This window comes from Otolemur garnettii, unplaced genomic scaffold (assembly GCF_000181295.1).
Source record: "Otolemur garnettii isolate 467f Iridium unplaced genomic scaffold, OtoGar3 scaffold00076, whole genome shotgun sequence".
In the NCBI taxonomy this organism is placed as follows: domain Eukaryota; kingdom Metazoa; phylum Chordata; class Mammalia; order Primates; family Galagidae; genus Otolemur; species Otolemur garnettii.
Window position 1 is genome coordinate 4,684,517 of NW_003852471.1, and position 13,051 is coordinate 4,697,567.

At 39.0% G+C, this 13,051-nt stretch overlaps 1 protein-coding gene across 2 annotated transcripts in view; it reads right to left on the reverse strand.

Moving 5' to 3' along the window:
• Positions 1-3,553: 3,553 nt before the first annotated feature.
• The window catches only part of VEPH1 (ventricular zone expressed PH domain containing 1), a 203,951-nt gene continuing 194,453 nt past the window's right edge, over positions 3,554-13,051 (reverse strand). Inside the window, exons 13-14 of one of the 2 annotated variants that reach the window (XM_003794136.1) lie at positions 7,339-7,475; positions 3,554-3,972 (exon numbers count right to left, since the gene is read on the reverse strand). In XM_003794136.1, the coding sequence (XP_003794184.1) occupies positions 3,736-3,972; positions 7,339-7,475 (374 nt within the window). In that variant the 3' untranslated portion in view covers positions 3,554-3,735. The remainder of the gene's footprint in view (positions 3,973-7,338; positions 7,476-13,051) is intronic. The other variant, XM_012807816.1, reaches the window with a different exon arrangement.

Here is a 13,051-nt window from a genome sequence, read left to right on the forward strand (position 1 = left end):
GTTTTGATCCTGCAATCCCATTTCTGGGCATTGCAGAAATCTGGGCATTACCCAGAAGGCAAAAAAATCCTTTTACCATAAGGACACTTGCCCTAGACTGTTTATCATAGCTCAATTTATAATTGCCCAAATGTGGAAACAGTCTAAATGCGCACTACCCCAGGAATAGATTAACAAACTGTAGCATATGTATACATGGAATACTACTCAGCCATTAAAAAGGATGGAGACTTTACATCCTTTTTACTAACCTGGATGGAAGTGGAATACATTCTGCCTAGTAAAGCAACACAAGAATGGAGAAACAAGAATCCTATGTAGTTGGGTGGTGCCTGTGGCTCAGTGAGTAGGGCCAGGCCATATACTGAGGGTGGCGGGTTGAACCAACAAAAAACAGCCGGGTGTTGTGGTGGGCGCCTGTAGTCCCAGCTACTCAGGAGGCTGAGGCAAGAGAATTGCCTAAACCCAAGAGTTGGAGGTTGCCGTGAGCTGTGATGCTGAAGCACTCTACCAAGGGAGACAAAGTAAAACTCTGTCCCTAAAAAAAAAGAATCCTATGTACTCAGTTCTCATATGAGGACAGCTGTGACCTAGTACATGGTGGGCGGGTCGGGGAAGGGAAGAGCAGAGAGAGGAAAGGAGGGAGGGGGGTGGTTGGTAAGTGATGGTGTGTGACACACCTTTTGGGGGTGGGACACAATCATAAGAGGGACTTTACCTAACAAATGCAATCATTGTGACCTGGTTCTTTGTGCTCTCAATGAATCCCCAATAATAAAAAACAAAAACTGAAGTGTCTTTTTCTAACATCTATTAAATCCAAGCTGCTCTGCTGAATTCCTTTTCATGACAGGTATACCTCACACCAGCTCTGCTCTGTGGCAATCTAGGGATGAAGGATGAGTAACTTGCACAAGTCGATAGCCTAGTTTTGGTAGAGCAAGGGCTTGGATTCTCACGTGTCTGTGCCAAGAACCTGTGCCCCATTCCCTAGACTCTTCCACCTCCAGAGACATCCTCCTGATTTTCCAGTCCCTTCAGAAGCATTTTTGGGGAGGTTCGGTCCCAAGGAGACCACACACTGGTGCTATTCTGAAACAAGATGTTATCATGGATTTATCTCGGTTGTTTTTTCTTTCCATTTAAAAATTTAGATTTGGGGGCTGGAGATTCATTACTTCATTCAAGCTGTTGTATTTATTTCTCAGCAATGCGCCTTGAATTCAGCTCACATATCTCACAATTGTTTCCTAAAGTGAGTAATGCTTCCTTAGCCACATAATCTTTATCCCTAAAAATATGTCAGCCTCACAAATAGGCCTGTGGATACCTATGGGAAGTAGACAAATTGAGGATGAGCCAGTAAATGCCCTTCGCCTGACCAGCCAATAAAGACAACTCAGTTATTACAAAAGTATTGAACATTTATTTCTACCAAAGTCCAGATTCTCAAGAAGTAACCAGATGAGATTCTCAGACATAAACATTTATGTTTCCATAGCTATCTGGGAGGGAAAAAAAATAAAACCCACTTAGATTTCTGTCCATGATTATAATTTAATTCATATCAGCACTTTACAAGGTTTAAGCATATTTAGAAAAGTGGTTTCTTCTTTGATGGGGATCAGGAATGCAGCCCTCTTGGGAAAGGCCAGTCTGTGGTAAACCAGCTGGCCCCAGAGGTGAGTAGGTGCCAGGAACGTGGGAAGCTGCTGATTGTGAATTCCTAGTGTGATGCTGAACCTGGGAGAATTTACTTGGATTTGGAATTACTGTGTCATTGAATGAAGCGGGAAAGGTCATTGTTCACACTGTTCACATTTACTTCTTTTTAAGTCTGGTTCAAAGGCAGTGAGAGTCGTGTTCTAAACTAGAGACATCTAATTAATTAAACCACAAAGACTTTGAAGCAAGTATTAGTAGTAAAATTTTTTTTTCTCCTAAAATTGAGCTGGTAGGGGTATTCTCTTCTTTTCTAGACCAAGCATTTAGTGAAAAAATAATTGATATCTAACCATTGTTTTACCACAAGCTCTGGGCTATGAAAGGTTTGAGCACATTGCTGGTATTCAAATTGTTACCAACTAAAGCAATGTCACCTAATACATAGTACTTTGTGATTATTTATTACTAGTTTTTCCTAATTATTTTAACAGTGAGGGCTATTCACTGACCATTAAGAGTGGGCTGGCAAAAGGGAAGAGAGAGGGGTGGGGAGGGGGGAAGATGGGTGGAGGGAGGGTGATTGGGGGGACCATGCCTATGGTTCATCTTACAAGGGTACATGTGAATCTTTCTAAATGTAGAATATAAATGTCTTAACACAATAACTAAGAAAATGACATGAAGGCTATGTTAACCAGTTTGATTAAAATATTTCAGATTGTATATAGAACCAGCACACTGTACCCCATGACTGCATTAATGTACACAGCTATGATTTAATAAAAAAAAAAAAAGGAAAAAAAAAGAATGGGCTGGCAGATTTTTAAAACAACATTTGTTATTTTATTTTTTATTTTTTTTTAGAGTTAGAATCTCACTTTGTCATCCTTGGTAGAGTGCTGTGGCATCACAGCTCACAGCAACCTCTAGCTCTTGGGCTTAGGCGATTTTCTTGCCTCAGCCTCCTGAGTAGCTGGGACTACAGGCCCACCCACGACACTTCTTCAATTAACTCAAAGTCACCTGTTTAGGGACTTTAAGCACATCTGCAAAAACTTTTCACCTTTGACATGTAATGTAACCCGATTATGGGAGAGACTGCATCATCATTTTTGCCATATTCTATTGGTTAGAAGCAAGTTACAGACTCCCACCCCCATTCAACAGGGAAAAGATTATACCAGGGCACGGGTCTTGGGAATCGTTCGAGAATTCTGTCTTCCATAGCTTATTTAAAAACATATATATGGGTAATAGAAAAGAAAACCAATAAGTGTTTGTGATTTGGAGCTATTAAAATACTGAATACAAAGAAAGAAATTACAGCACTGTAGTTTAAAATCTTAAAGTTTTGTGGAGATGGCACCTATTTTGAAGATAGAGAAAATGGTTTTCCTATGCTCATTCTATCTTACAGTTACTGCCTTGGATATACATATCCAAATATTTAAACTCTGTATTACATTATATTATATGAACCTAAAGGGAATAATTAAATAAGAAATTCTTAAAGATAGACATTTAATTACATAAATGATTCACTTAGAGGACCGTTTTACCACATGGTAACCTCATTTGCATTAAGAAAGTATAATGTAATTATTAGTAAGTTATATAGTTTTTCTCAATGTATGTTAATTCAACTTTTCTAATAGTTTTTTCCTTTTTGTTTTGTTGATGATATCTTTGACAGACTGATTTTTCATTCGAGGTGTCAATCTTTCCTCAAGATAGTGCTGGCATCTTTTAAAGTTGTATTTTTTACAATTTTAAATGCCATGTCTACGGAAGTATCTTCATCAGTGACTTTTCCCTTCCCAGCCCCACACCATCTAAGGGCGCTCATGGTAGCTCCTTTTTCTTGTCTGTGCCAGAGAGATGTTTTGGAGTTAAAACATGAAATTGACTAAGAATCTTGTCAGTTTAGGCTCTTCTTTCTAGGGACAACTACTCCACTGGTGTTAAGTAGAAAAACAACATGGCTTGGTGACTTTAGCTCGTTTTCTTGACATTGGCAATGAAAACGCAATGCCTGTGGTATACGATTACTTGAGGATGGCTTGTAAATCCCTACAGATATGTGGTTACTTCTCTACTTTCCCTCTCTTTCGCTTGAGCAACCGCCACATTGATGCACTGGAGCCATTCTTCTGCATTCTTCTCGTCCTTGGCCTTGAAAACATAGGTTTTATTGTCTGTGAAGATTTCGAAAGCCCGAGGGAGAGAGCGATCCCTGCGTTTCTTGGCCACAGCTTTCACACTCTGTACTTTGCTGAGTTCTATGGGGGAGTCATCTGGATCGTCTTTCTGAAAAGCACCGGAAGGGAAGAACATGAGCTGGCTCTTAGTGTAGGCAAGGGTCTCTGACTACTGGAGACTTGTCCAAGAGGCCCAGAATCCTTTTGCTTTCTATGGCTCAAGATGTTTGCTATTTGGGGCACTAAGGCCTCGCAGAGTCATTAGAATAATGGCCGGAGTGAGCAATCGAGCCTTTATTATAGCATTGTAGCTTGGCATAAGATAGCTGATTTGTAGGACATTATTATAAAGCGGGACTTGGGAAAATGCTTAATTCACAGTTCTTACTTTTCTATTGATATTAACACTATTAGTAGAGCAAAGTATAGCAGCATAATCTGGAGTACTATTAACTCAGAATTTCAGATAGCTTGGGATGTATGAAGTTGAATTTTCATTTGTGCTACTTTTAAGAAGGGATTTTCCAAACCTTTAATTGAATGAAAAATTCTGGTGTTTGAGTGGCTCAAACTGTTCCTGAAAGTCTATGCAGCTTTGGAAGCAGGCTTTGCGTACAGACACTAAGTAAAGGAATATTTAATGATGCTACATTTGCCTTTTATCAAAGCAGAAGTTTAACGATCTCTACAACATCAGAATCATCGCACTAGGCTAGCATGAATAGGGTTTTTTTTTTTTTTTAAAATGTCTTCCTTTGCCTTTATAACATGAATAGTTCTAAGGGATCAGATACTTTTTCAGAGCAATTTCAGGTCTATAACCTGCCTGAATACATTTTTTTCTTTTTTCTTTGCCTGCTTCATTTGTCCTTCATATTTATAAATAGATAGATATAGATACACATACATGTGTATTCACACACACACACATATACACACACAGAGAAATTACAGTTTGTGGACAAACAACATGGCTTGGTGACTTTATCTCATTTTCTTGACATTGGAACAAAAGTTGCTGATGCAACTTACAATGTTGCAAGGTCTTGCACAGATTTTTCAAAATTCTTTTAGAGGATTTACAGGATGAAGTTTAAATAATTTATAGTAAGTATCTGATGGTAATAAAATTGCATTTTTGTGGGGGTGGGACATAATTATAAGAGGGACTTTTACCTAACAAATGTAATCAGTGTAACCTAATTCTTTGTACCCTGAATGAATCCCAAGCCAAAAAAAAAAAAAAAAAAATTGCATTTCTTTGCATTAGTTGATAGCATAGAAATTGATATACTGAGGAACTAATCAACAAAATAAAGTTTCCTTCCTAATGTTAGGTCGAGAGGAGTAAAAAAAAAAGTAAAGAGTAATTTAAACAGGGACAATGAGTCCCTAAGATAGGAATAGAAAGGCAAAGGACACTGTTGCCTAGTTACTTGGTGGGGATCAAGACCTCAAGAATGCAAAAGTAAAACATTCCAGTACAATCTTCCAACCACAGTTCTCACTTTAAAATGCACATTTCTTTTATTTAAAAGAAAGGTCTTTTTAAAATGATGTGGTTGAAGCTTCAGTAGGACTGCTGACCACTGGTAGTTATTATGTCCCTGAAGGTTAGAGGTATTTAGCTGTGGCCCATGCTATATTAAATCATTTCTCACTACTTGAACCACATATTCTGTCAGATTTCTGGAATGTCACACCATTATTTCTTCACAAAGATGTAAAACAAGTTAGATAATTATAAAATTCCTTATTCTTTAAGCTTCATTAAAAAGACCTGAATCAAGAGTATAATGGTCATTATCTGATTTCAGGAAAAACTCATTCTTATGTACTAATTCTGTTAAGGGAATCTGAGGAATCAATCACTAATCTTCACTACCTCTATTCCTGTTTCTTAAATAAAAATAGGAAATTCATTACATGGTCATTTTAAATACTTTAAAATGTTTCAGTGTGAACCTATGTTTATAAATATTATTTCCTTAAATCTCTAATAACTGTCTAAATTGAATATACTATTGTATTTCACTCTCAAAAAAATCTTTAACCAAAGAAGAGTTCATTTGCCTATGTCATAATACATGCAGATAAAGAAAGTAACAAGAGATCAAACTTGGTATCACAAGAATATTCTTTTTCATTCAAAAAGTTAACAGTAAGTCTTATTAATTAAAAGAGCCCTGGTTAGAATTTTTCATAATTCAGATATATCATTCTTGATTTCTGTTGAATAAAATGCTCAAATAAGTTTTCTAATGAGGACTCTAAAGATATAGTGCATATATCTGGAATGAATTATCATTTTTAACTAATTTAACTCCTTTTATTAATTAATTCAGACACAGTTTGGTTTATGGGATGGTTAAGCTTATGTGTCAACTTGACTAGACTAAGGGATACCCAGATGGCTGATAAAACATTATTTCTGAATGTGCCTATGATATTGTTTCTGGAAAAGCGAGCATTTGAATCAGTAGAATAAGTAAAGGAGACTACCCTCACCAGTGTGGATGGGCATTGTATAATCCTTTGGGGATTTGGATAAACAAAAAGGTGAGGGAAAGGTGAATTCCCACTCTCTTCTTGAGTGGAGGTATTCGTTTTCTCCTGCCCTTAGACATCAGGGCTCTTGGGTCTTGGGCTTTCAGACTCTGGGACTCATACCAGTATTTCCCTCCCCACTCCAGGGGGTTCTCAAGACTTTGGCTTTGGATTGAGAGTTACATTGTTGATTCACCTGATCTCAGGCCTTAGGGCACAGACTAAATCATACCAGTTTTTCTGGTTCTCTGCTTGCTGACAGTTATTGTGGAACTTCTCTTCTTCCACAATTTTATGAGTCATAGTAAATCTCATATATCCATATATATCCTATTGGTTCTGCTTCTGTTCAGAACTCTGACTGATACAGTTTACCATTGGTTTTATATTTTAAGTATACATAGGACACGGTAGAGTATGCTATTTTGAGGGTTTCCCACTGAAAATTTAGAGTGCAGATAACTATAGAGCATCTTCTTCAGATTGAAAATTATATTAAATGAATATTTATTGAATCTATTTATTAATTGAATATTATAAATACAAATAAAAGATAGTAGTATTTTTCCCTAATCAAAATTGACCTTTGTTGACTAGAAGAGGTACTTAAAATATACCAGCCTTCATCTCTTCCTTTCTTGCCTACTCTCCTGCTTCCTTGATCCCTACCTACAAATACAACCTATAATTATAAGTAAAAATAAGAATCAATATCACAAGCCATAAATTTATGGATGGGCCCTCTAGGAAGCAAAAGGCATATTGTTTGATTCAAGACCACCATGTAGACGGTCTCTAGTTCATCTTCTAAAAGATGATCAGAACTTTAACTCAAGACAAAGTGTCCAGCTGGTTGATGGAGATCAAAACCTTAAAAAGGAAAGTGTAAGAGATCCCAGGGTGGGGGGCAGATGACATAGGAACTTACAGACTTTCCTTTCTGAAACAGAAGCTGATTTCCAGCCAGAGTAAAATAGCGAGTTTTCCACCTTTTGATGAACTTCCATCTGACTTGCTTCTCTTTAAGTTTTCCTTCTATGAGAGGCTGGCCATCTTGATTGACAACTGTGGAAGGTAACAGCATGAGCAAGTCATTTATTTTCCATTATTTATTTGGCAAGTGATCAAAAGTCAGAATTGCACTGTGAACCATAACCCAGGAGGCATATCTGGAAAGTGGACCAATAAATTATGATTTTGGTGAACTTTTTCTCCTTTGTCCTTAAAAGAACATACAATTCAGATATGGTGATAGAAAAGTATTGAAAGCCTTCATTGAGATTTTCAAAAGGAATTAGTTCACAAAAGCAGCATCTGGTCAGCAGTGTTAAAGGTTCACCGGATATCCAGATTTCTGTGTTTCTGGGCTTATTTGTTTCCTGGTATTATGTTCCAAAGGTTGGAATGACCAAATCAACTCAGAACAGTTTGAAGCTTTGACAAAAAATATCTAGTATGCCGTAAGTGCCATTTTGATTTTGCCAGTAGCTAGGTAATAAAAAACAAATTTCCATGCTTGATGACACCTGGACTGCTAGAAATATAGCTTTACAAATAATCATAAACCAAGTATATTTAGCTTTTGGCAGCAGAAGTTAATGCAGCACATTAACCTGAAAAGGAAAACTACCCAATTCTTTTGTACATGCTATTTAACTCTCTTGAACACACACACACTCTCTCTTTCCTTCATTTTATTCCTATCTTCACCTAGTCAACAACTGATCATTTCATATTTCCACTCATATGTGGCTTCCTTTGGGAAACTTTCCCCAAACCCAGATGAGAGTGGTTTCCCCCTTAAATATCTTCATAGTACACGGTACAGGTATGTTTCTTTTTATATCAGGGATTATCATTTGTAGATTGAATTGGCATTTATGTGATGAACGTCTTCCTTCCTCATCCAACTGGAAGCTCCACGAAGGTAGGGGTCTTTGGTTGGTTCCCCATTGAATCACCGAGAATCTATAGAGCCCCTAGCAAACAGTAGGAAATCTATAACTATTTACTGAATGGATTAATTTTACATCAAAAGACTGTGTGTGATTGCACATAATCTTAGAATTAGTAGATACAGTACAATGTCAGAAGTTTAAATGTTGAGCTGAAAAATTTCTCTCTCTCTCTTTGCCAACTATAGAATAGTCATATAAAAGCATTCAGTTTCAGCAGAATCAGGTTGTGGAAAGCTGAATTTGGAGGAGGTCAATGTTTAGTTATATGTATTTCTGTTCAATTTTCATAGCACCTTGAAAGTAATAAAATTTGTTTCATCACTTTGGGTAAAATAAGGACAGTGCATGTTTGACCATATGTGTGAACACATCTGTTTTTCCTATGCTCCCATTTTTCTTCCTTTTCCTTTTTTTCCCCTTCGATTGTTTGTTTTTAGAGACAGAGTCTTACTCCTGTCACCCACACTGGAGTGCAATGTGTAGTCATAGTTGAATGCACCCTCAAACTACTGGGCTCAAGTAGTCCTCTTGCTTCAGCCTTCTGAGTAGCCAGGACCATGGGCACACCCCACAACACCACACTAACTTCATTTTTCCTCTTTTGTAGAGATAAGGCCTTGCTATGTTGTCTAGGCTACTTTTAAACTCCTGGTCTCAAGAGCTTGTCCCACCTTGACCTCCTAAAATGCTATGCTTACAGATGTGAGCTGCTGTGCCTGGCCTCATTTTTCTAATGCAGGTTAAAGAATTACTTCATAGAGGAGGATTGTCCACCCTGACAGAGCATTTTTAGGATAAGGATAATAAAATGTATAGTTTTCATAAGCAAAGTTGTATTAATACTACTTTGGTACTTTTTTTTTTTTTTTGAAAAATTGAATAGTCTGAGGACTAGTTAATTGGCTCTTCTACAGGTAGCTCCAAATTAAGGCAGGAAATTGAAAATACATGTCAAATATGTCGTTAGATAGTGATACGGGGTAAGATGAAAATAAAGTAAGGAGTGAGGGATATGGGGGTTAGGTGTGCCTGCATCTAAGAGTTCAGAAAAGAGCTTGGACATTCAAAGTGAAGTATGATCTGAAGCCCCGTCTTCTGAGAAGCTCCCTGGCAGCCAGTACTATGCATAGCAGAGGCCTGGGAAAGCAGGGACCATGAAAGGATAAACTGAAAATCAATCTCAAGAAAATTATCTAGGGTTCTGGTTTACTAGGAATTTGCTTTACTAGGAATTATCTGATTTAGAGCATTCTTTTTTTTTTTTCTTTTTTTTTTTTGAGACAGAGCCTCAAGCTGTCCCCCTGGGCAGAGTGCCATGGCATTACAGCTCACAGCAACCTCCAATTCCTGGGCTCAAGCGAGTCTCCTGCCTCTGCCTCCCAAGTAGCTGGGACCACAGGCACCTGTCACAGCGCCCGGCTATTTTTTGGTTGCAGCTGTCATTGTTGTTTGGCGGGTCCAGGCTGGGGATTCGAACCCGCCACCTTAGGTGTACGTGGCTGGTGCCTTAGCCGGTTGAGCTATAGGCGCCAAGCCAGTATTTTTTCTTTTTTTTGCAGTCTTTGGCCAGGGCTGGGTTTGAACCCACCACCTCCAGCATATGGGGGATTTAGAGCATTCTTAAAAAGCTAGTAATATTCTTCAAAAACTGAAAATTTCCACAAATATAATGTTGACTTTCTTTGCTCAGCCCCGACACTGTGGGGTGATGCAGCTAAAACTTTTACGACACTGCACCTTTCCCCTGTGCTACACACGAACGCATGGGCAGCCTAGCACTGGCTATACCTGGGCTCGGGGCTCAGTAAGCGCTTACTAACAATGTGCTGTTGAGTCATAAAAAGTGCAATGGCCTATCTGGGAGAAGGAAGGAAAGTTTCAAGAGGAGATTCAAGAGGAGGAAAAATAAGTGAAACAAGCAACAACAAAAACCCACCCCCAAATTAATAAACATCGCAAATTGTCAAGGATTTTGAATGAACTCAGAAGGTTTAAATTTGAATCTTCTCAACTACTGTTTTCTGATCACCAAATAAGAAATAATAACAGTCCCCTTCCACTTAATAAAGATGTTGAGAGGTCAAAACTCAAAATACAGAAATTTCTGGGAGGACACTAGGAAGATAGCCAGGCACAAAGCACTCACTACTGTCCCCCACACCAGTTTTGGTAAAGACATTCTTCCTAGCTTGTAATCACATTGCTTTCTTGCCATGGTTTTTGTGGTAATGTGATTTGCTGTAATGCTATTTAACAATGGTACACTTTTCCTGTCTCAGCCTCCCATATTTACTTAAAGATGCATTTAAAATAGTTATGGTATCTGAGATGATTTCAAATCATGATCAATCTAGGTAATTTTTAAGCACACGGATCCTTCTGATCTGATATAGCAGATTACCTAATGTATTTTTTTCCACAACGCAGACCTAAATGTTTCGTGTGAAGAATATGTCTGCAAGGAGCCCTTGGCAAAATTATTGAAGGACTCCCTAGGGACAGGGGTACATGGGATACAATGGCTATAACAGAGACCCAAGACCAAATGGTAGGCTTACTAAGTACCAAGGATGAAGAACTTCACAAATATGCTGCTAAGCAAGAAGCTTTCATTTTAGCCTGATAAAAATGAATCTCAGGGAGAAAGTCCATGGAATGGGTTTTAGGAAGGAAATATTAGTAGAATTTTAAAGCAGCTGAATGTTAGGACCCAAATTTAGGTGTCAAAGTCAGCTTCAGATAATTTAGTAAATGCCAGGCTAATTGTAGTTGTAAAATTAATTTTCTTTTTTTAAAAACAAACAAACAAAAAAGGGACATACAATATTTCCGATGGCAATCCCATATCTTAAAAATTTTTTTGCAGTTATGTCTAGCATATGTACAATTGGGAATGTGCTATTAAAATAGTATGCTCTTGTAAGCAAGCAATTCTTATATAATGTGACACCCTCTTCACAACCAAAATAAAGATTTTTTTTTTTTTTGAGACAGAGCCTCAAGCTATCCCCCTGGGTAGAGTGCTATGGCATCACAGCTCACAGCAACCTCCAACTCCTGGGCTTAAGCGAGTCTCATGCCTCCGCCTCCCAAGTAGCTGGGACCACAGGCACTCGCCACAACGCCTGGCTATTTTTTGGTTGCAGCTGTCATTGTTGTTTGGCAGGTCTGGGCTGGATTCGAACCTGCCACCTTAGGTGTATGTGGCTGGCGCCTTAGCCACTTGAGCCACAGGCGCCGAGCCTGGATCTTGCATTTTTAACAAAGTCGCCTGGTGACTTTCATGTTGTTCAAACACTTCTAGGAAGGAATTAGTATCCTCATGGTAGATGACAGTTATAGGTTGTATGATATACAAAAGAGTAACACTGCAAAACCAATAGTAGGGAGGAAATTGTTATGGCCCTTCAATGAAATTAAAAGAGTAAGATAGCAGTTTAAGGTAGTATTCAAGTTCTTGGCTTCAGTCAATAGTGTTATAGAAAAATATTCACAATTATTGTTTGTGGAATTTGACTTATCGTGTTATCAGTGAAACAAAATGTTAAGGGCACTTTCCAAGAAGATAACCCATTTTGTAGTTCTGACCAGTTTGTGCCTTTATGAGAAACTCCTTGAAGAGGGTTGGCTCAGACTTTCCAAGTAATGACTGATAGAGAGCTATAGGAAAAGATCAGGAGGGTGAAAATGAAGACAGTTGAGACTTAGGATTAAACTTTTAATAAGGGGGCAGAGCAAGATGGCAGGTCACAAGGACCATTCAGATGAGCTCCCCTAGAACAACTAGGGAATAAGAGAGAACCCAGCCATACCTGGTGTGGGGACCATGCCTAGAGTCATAGCTCAGGGAGCACAGCAAAGAGGTGGTGAAATGGATACAGTGTATGATTTGGAGGATGGAAGTATGATGAATTAGGCAAGTGATTGCAACTGGCTGGGATTGGCTGGACCCCCAGAGAAGTCCAGAATGGGAGGAAGCCTTTCCAGAGTTTTCAGTTGTTGGGGGAAGCTACACATTGAGTAGAAAGCTTGGAAGAGTGGGTGGATTCAAACAGTATTCAGCAAGCAAATTTGAATGCTGGTTGGAGTGGTTTTGCCATAGGTTTGGGGGCTAGTGAGGCAGCCATATTGAGAAGGTCTTGATGGCTAGGGGGCTGCCATTGTGGGAAGGTTGTGAGAAGGTCTAAGCAGGGGCCTAAAGAATGGCCATCTTAATTCTGCCTGCTGGGATCACAACTCCACTCTTGGGACAGGCTGAGGGACTCTCACACCCCACAGGAACTGGAGTCAGGGGGCACTGTGAGAACTGCCCATGAAGGATTCTTGTGAGCTTTCAGATCCCAATCCAGTGGGGTGTGAATGCTGAGGAAACAACTGAGCAATCACCAAAGGCAACTAAGTTTGGAATAAGGACCTTAGAGGTTGTTGGCTATGCTCTCTGTCTCCTAAAAAACACTCACAGCACCACCTGGTGTCCCAGCAACATATTGCAACATATTGTCACCAAGAGCAAGGATTTCTGTTTATTTGGCCACAAGGAAGAGTTTGACTTTGCTCAGGCTGAGACCACTTTAAGACCTAAGCTCTGGCTCGGCGCCTATAGCTCAACCGGCTAGGGCGCCAGCCACGTACACCTAAGGTGGCGGGTTCGAATCCCCAGCCCGGACCCGCCAAACAACAATG